Source organism: Nerophis ophidion, linkage group LG04 (assembly GCF_033978795.1).
Source record: "Nerophis ophidion isolate RoL-2023_Sa linkage group LG04, RoL_Noph_v1.0, whole genome shotgun sequence".
NCBI lineage: Eukaryota > Metazoa > Chordata > Actinopteri > Syngnathiformes > Syngnathidae > Nerophis > Nerophis ophidion.
The window spans coordinates 25,491,105-25,506,967 of NC_084614.1; the positions used below are offsets into that span (position 1 = coordinate 25,491,105).

The 15,863-nt window shown below is 36.0% G+C and overlaps 2 protein-coding genes across 2 annotated transcripts; one reads left to right on the top strand and one right to left on the bottom strand.

Moving 5' to 3' along the window:
- Positions 1–222: 222 nt before the first annotated feature.
- Positions 223–5,037, top strand: LOC133550541 (thialysine N-epsilon-acetyltransferase-like). Its single transcript, XM_061896506.1, has 6 exons — positions 223–429; positions 556–607; positions 847–930; positions 3,213–3,314; positions 3,559–3,599; positions 4,547–5,037. The coding sequence occupies exons 1-6, from the start codon at positions 325–327 to the stop codon at positions 4,724–4,726; spliced, it is 564 nt and encodes a 187-aa protein (XP_061752490.1). The 5' UTR covers positions 223–324; the 3' UTR covers positions 4,727–5,037.
- A 1,900-nt stretch (positions 5,038–6,937) lies between these two features.
- On the bottom strand, positions 6,938–14,078 carry LOC133552158 (claudin-15-like). Its single transcript, XM_061899515.1, has 5 exons — positions 13,862–14,078; positions 11,426–11,590; positions 7,292–7,373; positions 7,115–7,225; positions 6,938–7,034 (listed from the first exon to the last, which is right to left on the bottom strand). The coding sequence occupies exons 1-5, from the start codon at positions 14,076–14,078 to the stop codon at positions 6,938–6,940; spliced, it is 672 nt and encodes a 223-aa protein (XP_061755499.1).
- Between the last annotated feature and the right edge of the window lie 1,785 nt (positions 14,079–15,863).

The window sequence follows — 15,863 nt, forward strand, 5'->3', positions numbered from 1 at the left end:
ATGTACTGTACTGTGCAATCTACTAATAAAAGTTTCAATCAATCAATTAATCATGCATTTTATTTTACTTGGTACTACCCGCGGGCCGGATTTTAGACGCTGGCGGGCCGTAATTGGCCCGCTGGCCGTAGTTTGGGGAGCCATGCTCGAGACTTTCACCTGAAACCTAGAAGTGCGTCTAGGTCACGTAATTTCAACCCATCAATTTTAATTAAAACATACCTAACCTGAATCTGTGAGTTTACATTTTATTTCGAATGGTGACCGGATACACGATTGTATTTTCCGGTTTTGAAAACGGAAGTAATATTTTGATTTAGATGAATGGATAAATGTCGTGCAAATTTTGTCTTTGCTAAATTAAACATGAACTTTAAAATACGTGCTGCAACCACAGTCGACTGTAAAGACATATCGAGGATGATAACGGTGAGTGTGACACATTCGTGGGCAACGTGACAGGAACTGAAGTATATAAATACAAAACTTAATGTCGACAACTCGTTTCGAACGATGCGACACAAATTGCTCTAAAAGAAGTCTGTTTCTATTTAGGAGTTGGCGGTTTATGAAAAGATGCCTGGTCAAGTCAAAATATCATCCGAAGGTACAATTATTTTTTAAAGCCAACATACTACATTAAACCAGATTTTGATTACTGCAAAGCTGTCAACCAATCAAACCACTGCACGTTCAAAGTGTTTGTGTTCATTACTCCACTCTAGTGTAAAACACACGACTATTGGCTTCAAATGTTGTTTTCTAATATGTCGAGGAAAGGCTATCATGGCTTTAGTTTTAAAAATTATTTTCAGGTGAATTATCTTATTTTGTTGTTTACTCAAGAACTGGAGCGAGATGGTTTCTGCCAGAATCCCTTGTTCCAATGTCTTGTTGCTGAAGTGCCTGACGAGAATAAACCCAAAGAAGGTAAAAGATTTCCATTCATGGTAGTCTATATGTATGTTAACCCTAAAATGAAGTTTTCCGTTCCAAAAAAGAGTAGTAAGTCAAACTCCTGAGTAAGTTACAATGGTAAGTCGCTTTGAGACACTAACCATGAGTTTCCCCCTCCTCATAAACTGAAGCATTTTGTCAGACATGACGCGACTTGGTGCGTTGAGGTGGCGACTTGTCCAGGGTGTACCCTGCCTTCCGCCCGACTGTAGCTGAGATAGGCGCCAGCGCCCCCCGCGACCCCAAAAGGGAATAAGCGGTAGAAAATGGATGGATGGATGACGCGACTTGTCCAGGGTGTACCCTGCCTTCCGCCCGATTGTAGCTGAGATAGGCGCCAGCGCCCCCCGCGACCCCGAAAGGGAATAAGCGGCAGAAAATGGATGGATGGATGGATGACATGACCAATCAAAATTAATTTCTGAAGATTAATATCGGGAAATAATTTTGAGGCCGTGGTTGGTTTGATATAATATCATTATAAATTACTGGTAAGAAAACAACATTTAGTTAGACATTTAAAAAGAAGATTGATTTGAATAAAAGAGAAGCTCTTTTGGTATATGTGATCTATATTTATTACAATAAACAATATAACCAACAAAATATGAATTAAAAATTATCCTTTTTTCAAGAAGTATATGTTAATACCGTATAAGATTTAAATAGCGCTTTTTTCTCGCACATTCCTCATCCCATTATACACTGGCACCACATTCATACACAAACAAACACACATAAACATATATATATACACATAAATGCATATATATATATATATATATATATATATATATATATACAGTCAAGAAAATAAGTATTTGAACACCCTGCTATTTTGCAAGTTCTCCCACTTAGAAATCATGAAGGGGTCTGAAATGTTCACGGTAGGTGCGTGTTTGGAGGAAGAAGAATGATGCGTACCATCCCAAGAACACCATCCCTGCTCATATGGAAACGGGGTCTGTATATATATATATATATATATATATATATATATATATATATATATATATATATATATATATATATATATATATATATAATATATATATAATATATATATATAATATATATATATATATATATATAATATATATATATATGTGTATATATATGTATATATATATATATATATATATATATATGTATATGTATATGTATATACATATGCGTATTTATATTATCTGTATTTATTTATATATATATATATATATACAGTATGTATATATATGTATATACATATGTATATAAATATGTATATATTTATATGTATACATATATTTATATATATATATGTATGTATGTATATGTATATATACATATGTATATAGATATGTATATATTTATATATGCATACATATATTTATATATACATATATACTGTACATATAATATATATATGTACATATATATGTATATGTATTTATAAAATGACAAAGTTTTGTTGACACATCATGTTTGACAGTTAGCTTCTACTCCAATCGAAGATATACATCTTAAAATTAGTAAAATAATCTGCCAGTTTAGCTTTTGTTGGTAGGTTGTTTTTCTAATTGTAAGTAAATTAATATCAGTTACATTTTCAGTAAAGAAATACCAAATACATCTATTTTTAATTGTATTGGTAAAAAAAAAAGTGTAAAAAAGAAGAAAACAACTTTTCCTAATCTTGATTACAAATATTAATCTGTCGTAGTCATATCTATTTTTTTTAAATATATAGGAATACAATTAAAAATAGATGTATTTGGTATTTCTTTACTGAAAATGTAACTATTTGTAATCAAGATTAGGAAAAGTTGTTTTCTTCTTTTTTACACTTTTTTGTGACCAATTTATCTAAAATCATTTTATTTTTATTTTTATTGACTGACAAGATATATTTTTTTTACATATAGTATAAGACTGCTAACGAGCCATGGCCTCAAAATCCTCTCCCTACATAAGGCTTCAGGAATTAATTATGTTTAGACATCTATTGGTTCATGAAGTAACAGACATGTCATGTCTAACACATTGTTTCAGGTTTAACCGGAGGAAAAAAACTCAAGCTCTGTTTTGGAAAACCTGCCAGTGAGCAGGTTACCAAGATAACTAACTCTGAATCTGACATACTCCTCTGAATTTCCCACAACTTAGTGTTTACATAATCCAAGTTTTCACTCAACTTGCTTACCGGAAACCCTGCAGTTGTTTAGTGATCTTTTCTTGTTGAACATGCTTTTAATGATAGTCTTATCATGTGTCTGCAGGTTTTGCGATAGTTGGATATGCCCTGTACTTTTCCATCTACAGTACATGGAAGGGACGGTCCATGCATCTAGAGGATTTATATGTGATGCCACAATTCAGAGGTAAAATGCAGTTTTTTGGGGGGGAAATATTAACCTAACTTAAACAAATGCTGTCCCTCGAGGTGAAATGTATCGCACTGCGTTTTTATTGTACTTCCAGAAATTGCTTTGTACTTAAAAAGTACAGATACATGTATCTTCTCAAGTTGTAAAAGGAGTAGCGACCACAATAACGAGATATTGTTCCCAATATTTTTAGTACACATTTTCTGCCTCATCAGTTTTTTTTTTATGTCGTTGTTAGGATTTGGCATTGGGAAAGGTTTACTGGCTGCAGTCGCTAAGGTAAGATGCCTCATAAATTAACATTATAACAGAGTTTCAAGTAAAGTTAAAGTACCAATGATTGTCACACACATACTAGATGTGGCGAAATTATTCTCTGCATTTGACCCATCACGCTTGATCAACCCCTGGGAGGTGAGGGGAGCAGTGGGCAGCAGCAGTGCTGCGCCCGGGAATCATTTTTGGTGATTTAACCCCCTATTCCAACCATTGATGCTGTGTGCCAAGCAGGGAGGTAATGGATCCCATTTTTATAGTCTTTGGTATGACTCGGCCGGGATCTGAACTCACAACCTAAGTTCATAAACTGTGAAAAGAAATGCAACAATGCAACAATATTCAGTGTTGAACTCACGACCTACCGATCTCAGGGCAGACACTCTGACCACTAGGCCACTGAGTAAACCTGACTTACCTGTAGCATACATCCGATCTGAGGGTTACTGGTTCAATCCCCACCTTCTACCATCCTAGTCATGTCCGTTGTGTCCTTGGGCAAGACACTTCACCCTTGCTCCTGATGGGTCCTGGTGAGCGCCTTGCATGGCAGCTCCCGCCGTCAGTGTGTAAATGTGTGCGTGAATGGGCGAATGTGAAAATACTGTCAAAGCGCTTTGAAATCCTTAAAAAGGGGTAGAAAAGCGCTATACAAGTACAACCCATTTAACATTTACCATTTAGTTGGGAAACTATTTCACTTTTATAATGATAATAATGATAACCATTATAGACTTTATTAGTATGTGCAGACTGTATTGATCTATATTTATGCATATACTGTGTTTTTTATGTTAAATTAATAATAATAATAAAAAAAATAAAAAATAAAATATATATATATATATATTATTTCTTGTGCGGCCCGGTACCAATCGGTCCGCATAACGGTACCGGGCCTCAGCCCGGTGGTTGGGGACCACTGATCTAAAGGACTATCGTATTTGCAGGTGGCCAAAGAGAAGCAGTGTGCACGTTTGCAGTTGATTGTGCTGGACTGGAACACTCCATCACGAGACTTCTATGCTGCTAAAGGAGCTGAGGATCTCACTGCTAATGAAGGCTGGCACTTGTTACGTTTTCATGGGCAAAACTTAGACGCTTTGGCGATTGAAACCCCAAAGAATTAAAAGGGATTCTTTTTTTGTTGTTGTTTTGAATGTAGCATGTCAGCTCTTTTATTCTTGCTGTGTGTTTGCCGTGATTCCTGCAATGTGATACTGGAGAAAAAAAATCCTTGTTTTTCTCCTCTTTTTAATAACATGTCAAACAATAACTATAGCAGAATAAAATTGGTCTAATCAGGAACTGATCATCCCTCTAACAAATGGTATTATTAATTTTAGGAATATTAGATCTGTTTAGCAGAGGGTACACGCACCAAAATAAACTTTCTGGAATGATCTGCACATGTTCATATGTAATAAATGTCTCGGATTTATTCCAAAATGTTTTGATTTGTAATTAAAACCACACAAATTACAGAAGTTTATATATATATATATATATATATATATATATATATATACATATATATATATATATGTGTGTATATGTATATATATATATGTGTATATGTATATATATATGTGTATATGTATATATATGCATATATATATATATGTATATATATGTATATATATTTATATATGTGTATATATATATGTATATGTATATATATATATATATATATGTATATATATATATATATATATATATATATATATATATATAAAAATATATCCTGCTATTTTGCAAGTTCTCCCACTTAGAAATCATGAAGGGGTCTAAAATTTTCGCGGTAGGTGCATGTCCACTGTATAAGAGATATCCTAAAAAGAAAAAAAACAGAAATCACAATCTATGATTTTTTTACCAATTTATTCTTGTGATACAGCTGAAAATAAGTATTTGAACACCTGTCTATCAGCTAGAATTCTGACCCTCAAAGACCTGTTAGCCCGCCTTTAAAAGTCCTCCACCCCACTGTATTATCCTGAGTCAGATGCACCTGTGTGAGGTCGTTAGTTGCATAAAGACACCTGTCCACCCCATACAATCAGTAAGACCCAAGCATTCAGCATGGCTTAGAGCAAAGAGCTGTCCAAAGACACCAGAAACAAAATTGTACAACTCCACAAGGATGGAAAGGGCTACGGAGAAATTGCCGAGCAGCTTGGTGAAAAAAGGTCCACTGTTGGAGCAATCATTAGAAAATGGAAGAAGCTAAACATGACGGTCAATCTCAATGGAAGTGGAGCCCCATGCAAGATATCACCTTGTGGGGTCTCAATGATGCTAAGAAAGGTGAGGAATCAGCCCAGGACTACACGGTGACGGCAGGACTTGGTCAATGACTTGACAAGAGCTGGGACCACTGTTTCCATGGTCACTGTTGGTAATACACTAAGAGGTCATGGTTTGAAATCATGCATGGCATGGAAGGTTCCCCTGCTTAAACCAGCACATGTTAAGGCTCGTCTTTAGTTTGCCAATGACCATTTGGATGATCCAGAGAAGTCATGGGAGAAAGTTTTGTGGACAGATGACACCAAAATTGACCTTTTTGGTCATAATTCCTCTATGCGTGTTTGGAGGAAGAAGAATGATGCGTACCATCCCAAGAACAGCATCCTTACTGTGAAGCATGGGGGTGGTAGCATCATGCTTTGGGGGTGTTTTTCTGCTCACGGGACAGGACTGTATATATATGTGTGTGTGTGTGTGTATATATATATATATATATATATATATATACATATATATATATATATATATATATATATATATATATATATATATATATATATATATATATATATATATATATATATATATGGGTCAAATGCAGAGAATAATTTCGCCACACCTAGTGTGTGTGTGACAATCATTGGTACTTTAACTTTGTATATTATCACTTATAAGGCAACTATTGTGTATCAAAAATATAAATACTCCACAAATACTTGTCTATTTTTACCATTATCCACTATGATCGCTGAATTAATTGTTCTCCTATACAAGTCTGATAGTGGTTTATAGTATTTCTGAATCAGCTCTTACTCAACTAAGGAAACATTCAAATGTTTACATATGTTGCAAAAATCACGTATGAACGATTGGAAATATTTACATTCAATGATGCAGAGTATTACTGCCTATAAGACAATGTGTCCATTACTGTGCTGTCATGCTTATTTTGTGAATACAAATCACACATTTGAAGTTCAAGAATTGACAAAAAAAAAAGGTCAGGCACGATCGTGGCTTTGTTTAAAAATACTTCCCACCATCAGATAACTTTGTTCAACTCTCCATCCTTCCCAGTTCCCAGTAACATGTTACACATATGCATTCCTTCCATAGTTGCTGTGGGCAGACTGGGGCGCCAACGTGGACAGCACGCGTCCTCTGGAGGACGGCTGATATGGATAAGGTCTACGAGAACCCCAGAGACAAGCTTTTGTTAGACGGGTGCACTCTTTCCCAGGTAACATGTTTTATGTGTGGATACATACATTTTCTCACCAGGCTCATCAAACCTACATGCACACATCAGACATGCACCTCCACACATGGCGAGTGTGGCTGAAGACCAACCGATGTACAAGCCCTCGCCGATTTCATACCTGTCACACAACATTTATTGTAATCGTACATTTCTCGTCATACTTGATTAAGATCTGTCCACTGACTTTGTCCCTGCGTAAAATTGGTCAAAGAACTCCTGGGTGATGTTTGCTGCATACCAAGACACAGCAATCATGGTGCAAAGGCCTTGAGGATTGAGGGGAGAACACAACATATGATAACATAAGTTGTCATTCTAAATTCAAATAACACACACAATTCAAGTTAAGGTTTCTGAAACCCTCTCAGGAGATTGAAAGTGAAGGCTATGTATAATTGTAGTGAGATTGTCTGTTGGGAGGCAAGACCGTTTTTTATTCTAATCTCTATTAGCCTGCTCAGTGGCCTTGTGGTTAGAGTGTCCGCCCTGAGATTGGAAGGTTGTGAGTTCAAACCCCAGCCGAGTCATACCAAAGCCTATAAAAATGGGACCCATTACCTCCCTGCTTGGCATTCAGCATCAACGGTTGGAATTGGGGGTGCCCCCTTCACCTCCCAGGGGGTGGAACAAGGGGTAAATTCACAACACCTAGTGTTTGACTCCGATATAAAGCAATCTACATATAAGTTTTGACAAAACCTGTTTTTGGGAGAATTTTCTTACAAGCAAAGGCCAAAAGCAAAACATGCTGAATTGTTTGGGTTTTGTTTGTTTGACATTTTGATGACTGTTTCATTAATCATAATTATCTTCAAAAAATAGCAAATTGCACTATTTTCTCCTAAGATGTCGTGGCTGCATCTTTCAGGGTCACTGATGTGTGTGAGTAACAGGATGAAAAGCTCTGACACACTTGTGGAGAATTTATTTTTGCGCCACTTGCTGTTTTGCATGTAGACCATAAATATACTCACTTGAAAGTAAAACATAATATTGCACATGGGGTTTGTATGCATTTTACACCACAAATTATTAAATGATTAAAAAAAAAGACTTCCAGAAAGCTATCAAATCTATTCTAATTGAGACACATGGCAACATCCATTGAGATGAGGATAAAAGGACCATAATGCCACTGAGAACTAACTATCAAAAATCAAAATGCACATCGTTGTTTCGTGAGTGTGACCATAGCTTGCGGATTGCGTGCATCTGCCGTGTTTGAATATGTTGCTGTGACTCATGGACGTTCAAATGTTATCTTTTTTATGGATTTTGATAATATTCACAAGTGTTACTAAAACGCCATGCGCTACAGTTTTCAAACAGCTCAAAAAAGGCTTGGTGGCAAATAATTAATAATGAGTCTGCCTTCATTCCAGATTTACAAACTTTTGCCTGATTTAAAAGAACACTGATAAAACAAATGTGCAAAAGTTCAGGGACGTAGAAAATACCACAGAATAGGGGCCATACTTCCTTAACGGCCTCACAGTTCTGCCAAAATTGTATGCTTTGAACGTCCCAAGATGTCCAAACGCGGCTACTATATGCGCGATGGCCTTGTATTTTATGCCATGGTCATGCCTTCCTTCTCTTCCACTTAAACAAAGAGACAGCAGGCAAATGGTGTGCATTTTAATTAGTTGGTCATTCAGAGTGGCAATATGGTTCTTTTATCCTCATCTCAGAGGATTTTTTTGAGGTGTCTTTAATATATGCAATCAAAATAAATATTATACATTTCTAGAAGTATTTTTATAATTCTATTGTGTGGTATACACTGCATCCGGACTTCAAGTGCAAAATAATGTTTCACTTTAAATGCGAAAGGCAAGATTTGATAGGGAACGCCCACGTCTAATGCTTGTTGCACCCTAAGCAAGCATCTTAAATGAGGACGAGCAGTGACAGACTTAAGTCGAGGGGGAGTATTCGCTGAAATTGCACAGGTTTTTTATGTGGCCTGCAAAATGCTGAAAGTTGAGTTGTTTAAGTTTATTTGGAACATGCAAGCATACAACATGATACATCACAATTTTCACTTTCTCTTTTCACCATGTTCGAAAAGGAGTAGGAAGAAGCAGAGCTTATTTAATCCTACCCCTTTTCTTTTACATAACAGTTGCTAAATGTTTTGTTCACTTCCTGTTCTCAATGTAATCACATTATACTCTATAAGTAATCACAATAAAAATAAATAATTGGTGTAGTAAGTTTTATTCCATATGATGAGATAAGTACGATTATTTTGTTAATGAAAGAATGAATGGGTGAATAAATTCAGAATGTTTATCTTGGTTCTTCTTTTTTGTACTTTGTAACGCTTCCAGTTTGAAGAGTTTCTTGAAGTGGATCATATTAGTACATTGTTTGATTGCTTGGCTTAATCCATTCCATAATTTAATTCCACATTCTGATATACTGAAGGTCTTAAGTGTTGTACGTGCGTACAAATGTTTTAAACTACATTTTTCTCTAAGATTATATTTCTCCTCTTTTGTTGAGAAGAATTGTTCTATATTATTGGGTAGCAGGTTATAATTTGCTTTGTGTATAATTTTAGTTGTTTGCAATTTCACTGTTGTGGAATTTCAGTATCTTTGATTCAATAAATAAAGGGTTTGTATGTTCTCTATATCCAACATTATGTATTATTCTAACTGATCTTTTTTGTAACACTGTTAGTGAATGAAGTGTACTTTTGTAATTATTTCCCCATACTTCTACACAGTAACTCAGATATGGTAACACTAGTGAGCAGTAGAGAATATTAAGTGATTTTTGGTCTAGTACATTTTTGGCTTTATTCATTATTGACGTGTTTCTTGCTACTTTATGTTGTATATTTTTTACATGAGATTTCCTGTTCAATTTATCATCAATCATTATACCTAAACATCTGGTTTCATTTACTCTTTCAATTTCTATTCCGTCAACTTGTATTTGTGTTTGACTATCTCTTCCACTGTTACCAAATAGCATTATTTTTGTTTTACTGAAATTCAATGATAGTCTGTTATAAATTAATAAAGCACTTAAAACATTTATTCTTAAATATGTTACTTTGACTTATGATTTGTGATGAAATTATCCATCAAGTAGTCTTTTACTAAAACATATAATCATCAAAACAAATGCAAAGTGTAAATAGTCTATTATCCTATACGTTTATATTCATAAAGATTCACTGTTTAAAGCGACCTGAGGGCCACAATAATTGCGATGTGGACCCAAATGAAAACGAGTTTGACACACCTGATAAATTGTATCTTCCGCTACAATTAATGATGAATAAATAGGAGGTACCCAATCAAAAACAATATCTGATAGGGATTGGTATTGCCTTTGAAAGTATTTATTTTAAGTACACAATTGTTTTCAAAATCGCAGATGTTAAATTAAGATCGTTTTCTTTTTAAGTCGCATTACTTTGATGTAAGTGTTATATACATACAACTGACACGAGTGTATTCTGTGTTGGCCTTTTCAATATGCTTTGACATTTGATAAGAAGAGGCTTTTTGTGTATGAGCGGGTAAAGATAACCCTTTGAACTGGTCATCCATTACCTGACAGCTTTTCTTCTGTATACAGAGATTAGACGAGCTGACATGTCAGCTTTCTAGTTGTTGCAGTGGGTAAGAATCAGGATTGGTGCTTTGGAATGACCAACAATTTAGATGAAACAAATTATTATACACCATGTTACATCTGCAAAGGAGCGCAATTCTTTTACCAACATAGGCCTACTCTGTTTGCCTGCAAGTTAAAGTTAAAGTAGCACTGATTGTAGCACACACTGGGTGTGGTGAAATTACTCTCTGCATTTGACCCATTCTCTTGTTCCACCCCTGGGAGATGAGGGGAGCAGTGAACAGCATTGGTGGCCGCGCCCGGGAATAATTTTGGTGATTTAACCCCCAAGTCTAACCCTTGAGGCTGAGTGCCAAGCAGGGAGGCAATGGGTCACATTTTTATAGTTGTTGGTATGACTCGGCCGGGGTTTGAACTCACAACCTACCACTCTCGGGGCGGACAATCTAACCAAAAGGCCACTGAGCAGGAGGTAGTAGATTACGCAAATATCATTCAACCCAGGAAAGGGCGGGTCAAGGAAAAACACATCGCAAAGCGTGTGGATTCAGAAGACTAAATCATATTTTTTTATAATTTGCATTGTTTTGATGACATACTTCAGGACTATGCTGAAAGTGGGGTTTATTGTGTTCCAAATCAGGATTGTTTTGTCCTGGCATAAAAATGTTGTTCTACTTCCATTACATGTCATGTACTATACCTCCATCCCTGTTTTTACCTTGTAATAAGAAGAACACTCCTCCAATAGCAGCAATCCTGCCTTTCAGAACATAATTTTCTCCTCCTATTTTGGAGCATTGCATTCCCACAATGGTTCCCACCAGCCCAAATGTCCCAAACACGATGGAAGCGATCATCAGTGCTCGAGAAGCTTGTAGGTACCCTGCGCACAGACAAAGAGGTACAATCATTATTACCATTCCAGTGTTTAAAACAGGGACTGTGCTGTGTTTGTGATGGTGGATTAATGTACAGTATGTGCACATATGCATGTACATTTTATTTTTATGGATGCCACGGGAGACAAAAAGTGGACAAAACATGAAAAACTATTTTAGAAATACTTATTTTTGTGTTTTTGGATGTCACAAAGCAGACAGATCCGGCTGTGAGTACTTTTAGATCTGCTTGTTGAAAAGAGCGATTAATGCTTTTCATGCCAAAGTCACTACATTCGTCACTAATTGCTTATTTAAAGAACATAATCTTGGAGCTCGTTCACACTACAGGGAAATTCCAAAATGTTTTACTCACATGCGACCTGCAGCAATTTTTTTAATGTGAATGTGAAAAGCTCTATTTAGGATTTTTAATATCCGACCCAGACCCTTTGCAGTGTGAACACTCCCCACTCATTCAACTGACCAGAACATCATCAAAAAGCGATGAACGTCATAATTCTTCGCCAAAATTGGCAGTCACAAAATAAATAGTCCACAAATGAGCAGGAAAAAGGGGAAAGTAATATTTTTTAGGAACTCACATCAATGTTCCATCACTCGTGTCTCCAACTAGCAGACATGAAAGTAAAACTTCCCACAAACTGTCAGAGCCAAAATACGTGCCCTCTTCCTTCTTAATCTTCTATGAGTAGTTCAGAAAATGATGACTGTGATAGCACGAAATCCTTGAAATTGTCACAAATGTGCCAAGAGACTGACTAGAATTAAAGCCACGTTTACTTCGTGTAAACACTGCATCACGTGTGACGCCATGACGGCATGCGGGTCAAATTGAGTACACATTAGACCAGGGGTCGGGAACCTTTTTGGCTGAGGGAGCCAAAAAGCCAAATATTTTGAAATATATTTCCGTAAGAGTCATATTTTTTTTAACACTGAACACAACTAAACGCGTGCATTTTTAAGTAAAACCAACGTTTCTAGAGTATAGTAGGTCTCTTATTCTTTGTAATAACATTGTTATTCTGAAGCTAACTGTGGAGGGGGCGTGGCCTGCGGGCCTGCAGCGACAGGTGGGTAGATGGCCCACCTGGGCCTTGTTATCTAATCACCTGTCGCTCTGTTATTAGCAGCAGCCAGGAGGAGAGATGGGGTTGGGGCTGGAAATACAATTGCTGGAAAACAACTGAGAGATTTATTGAAAAATAAGACAATATTGTAACCCTGAAACAGGCTCTCAATGTCAGTGCTTGGGGGTCTGAAGAACCCCCAGGAGGGCAAGCCCCACACTAACCAATGATAAATAAATAACTTCTTACCATTGACGCAACTTCTTGAACAGGTGCGGTAGAAAACGGGCAGACCAGGTGCTTATTAGAGGTGTGTTAGGAAGCAAAGGTATGATGCCAACCACTGTACAGAGTAGGACCATTCAGAGATGTTACCATCATAATATGTTTATTAGCAAAAGGCGAACAGGTAGCGGTCCAAGTTTATTTTGAATGTATGGGACATACTGTCTTAAAACACTATTAAACATTGCTGTCCATAGAAACTGCATGATGTTATCCAGTTATAGGACTGCATATTTCATTTTAATTTATAGGCTTTATGAATATAACCCTTAAAATACATTGACATTGCTGTCTGAATGGAGCGACTGTCTCATATTTTTTGTTGTGCCTTAGCATTTGATGGAGTGCTCCACTCTCTTTGCATTGACGCAATGAGTCACTTGCATTTATACAGTGCGGTACATTGTGTATCATAACAAAGTTGCAACATAGACTCGAGCCCCCTACAGGCTCATGGCTGGTTGTCATTCTGATGCTGTAAATACAAAAAAAGAGAAATAATTGTTCTTTTCCACATTTCCCATCTCATGAAAACAATATTGTCCCGTATCTGCATGTTTTACAGTTTGTGAGGCCAACAAACTAACACATTTTGAAATTTGATGGAATGTCTGTGTTGCTCGCTTTACTGTGGTTGTTCCTGCTTAGAATCTTTCGTCTCATTATATTGTATACAACTGGCTTTTATTACCTGCAGTTTAACAAAGAGCATCATCTTTAAAATGTGACTGAGTCCTGTTTTTAAGGACAGTTTTAAACAAATAAACCGCTGTTGAATGCGGTTATTATAGTAATAGTTTTCTGTACAGTTACTTGCCACAAAATAAATAGTTTTCCATGCCAGTAGGAATAGGTTCAACCCAGATAACAAGAGTTTTCTCTCGGTCGGCTACATACCGCTTAGTGCGAGCAAGGATGGAAAATCGCGGCAGTTGTGAACCCCAGTCGAGTCGGTGGCGCAGGACATCCAGAGATTCTCATAGATGGTTGACGTGGTGATCACGTTACCATCCACTGTGGACACTCTCCAGTATCGATTCGGAAGCGCTATCCCAACCATGAGCCATCCCAGAAAGCCCAGGAAGAAGGCAAAAGCTTCCACTATCGGATCCATAATTCCTTAAGTTCTATTGAGTTTGGTCAAGCACCTCTGGAGGTTTCCGTAAAGAAAATGTTGACTAGACTATCTTCAAGCCCAAACCATGGGATTTGTTTGTGTGATAGACTCAGATTTCCCAGCAACCCTTGAGCCAGGATGTTACAGAAACTTACAAATTAATGATTAATTCCAAACAGCCCACTTATGATTTCCTCTATTATTCCCACATGTCTTGAACTTTTTCAGAGGCCCAAGTGTTTACCCAACCTAAAGGAAGTCAGGTAAAACCTTCACACCTGCTGACTAACGTCTATAGACTCAAAGTTATTTGTCACTTTCTGACAGTTGCTTTGAACAATGTCAATAAATCCCAATCATTATTGATTGGATTCAAATCCCAGTTCGGGCTCGTGGCTCACTGGTGGATGATGGGAATGTCTACGGTTTTGAGGGTTTAGGGGGCATAAGCGCACGCCCACCCAGAGATAAGACTGGGCTTTAGAACAGTGGTTCTCAAATGGGGGCACGAGTACCCCTCCGGGTACTTGAAGGTATGCCAAGGGGTACGTGAGATTTTTAAAAAATATTCTAAAAATAGCAACATTTCAAAAATCCTTTATAAATATATTTATTGATTAATACGTCAACAAATTATAAATCTAAGTTTATAAACTGTGAAAAGAAATACAACGATGCAATATTCAGTGTTTACAGATAGATTTTTTTGTGGACGTGTTCCATAAATATTGAAGAAATGTTTAGAATTAAGTTCATGAATCCAGATGGATCTCTGTTACAATCCCCAAAGAGGGCACTTTAAGTTGATGATTACTTTAATGTGTGTAAATCTTAATTTATAATTGAATACCTTGTTTATTTTTCAACAAGTTTTTAGTTATTTTTATACCTTTTTTCCAAATAGTGTAAGAAAGACCACTAAAAATAAGCAATATTTTGCACTGTTATACAATTTAATAAATCAGAAACTGATGACATAGTGCTGTATTTTACTTCATCTCTTTTTTTTTTTAACCAAAAATGTTCTGCTCTGATTAGGGGGTACTTGAATTAAAAAAATGTTCACAGGGGGTACACCACTGAAAAAAGGTTGAGAACCACTGCTTTAGCACACATTGACTTGTCGCTCGGCAGGAATTTGTAATGGCCTTAGATTTTGCTTATGTTGAAACAATATTTTTTTTAAAGACCAAGCAATTCTGTATTTATTGTTTGAAGAATATAACTTATTTTGCATGCAAGATTTAAATTTGAAAAAGCAACACAAACGGTCTTAACATTAGAAAAAAAAAGGATCAAATTGAAAACAAAAATGACATGGTTGCCTTGTTAAGACATTACATTTACTTAGATTAAAACGTTTTTAAAATACATTTAAGTGGATAAAGTAATATTTCACATGTACTCAATTACATTAATATTATATAAAAGAGTAACTTAATTTTTTTATTGATCAGATTTAGACAATCAACTAAATGTTTCATCATCACATATTAATGAGGCATTTTTTTCTTTGAATAAATGTTTTTTATGAAGTTATTTACATCTGCGTACACAATATGTAAATGTACAGTCAAGCCCAAAATTATTCATACCCCTGGCAAATTTTAACTTAAATATTTTGTTGAAATTAAAAATATGTTTTTTTCCACACTAATGCTTCTTGTATTGTCTTATCCTCTGGGGAGACCACGCCTATTTCATTTCAATTTAGAAAATGAAAAAGTCACTTTAATTTAGTGGTTTGAGTAATTTCAGGCCCGGATGTGTATAATAAAATAA

Coding starts and splice junctions, on each gene's coding strand:
- LOC133550541 (XM_061896506.1), top strand. CDS start 325: ATGGATAAATGTCGTGCAAATTTTGTCTTTGCTAAATTAAACATGAAC. Junction 3,315..3,558: donor TGTGATGCCACAATTCAGAG/GTAAAATGCAGT, acceptor TGTCGTTGTTAG/GATTTGGCATTGGGAAAGGT. Junction 3,600..4,546: donor TACTGGCTGCAGTCGCTAAG/GTAAGATGCCTC, acceptor TCGTATTTGCAG/GTGGCCAAAGAGAAGCAGTG.
- LOC133552158 (XM_061899515.1), bottom strand. CDS start 14,078: ATGGATCCGATAGTGGAAGCTTTTGCCTTCTTCCTGGGCTTTCTGGGA. Junction 7,374..11,425: donor AGTGTTCTTCTTATTACAAG/GTAAAAACAGGG, acceptor TCAATCCTCAAG/GCCTTTGCACCATGATTGCT. Junction 7,226..7,291: donor CAATTTTACGCAGGGACAAA/GTCAGTGGACAG, acceptor GTTGTGTGACAG/GTATGAAATCGGCGAGGGCT.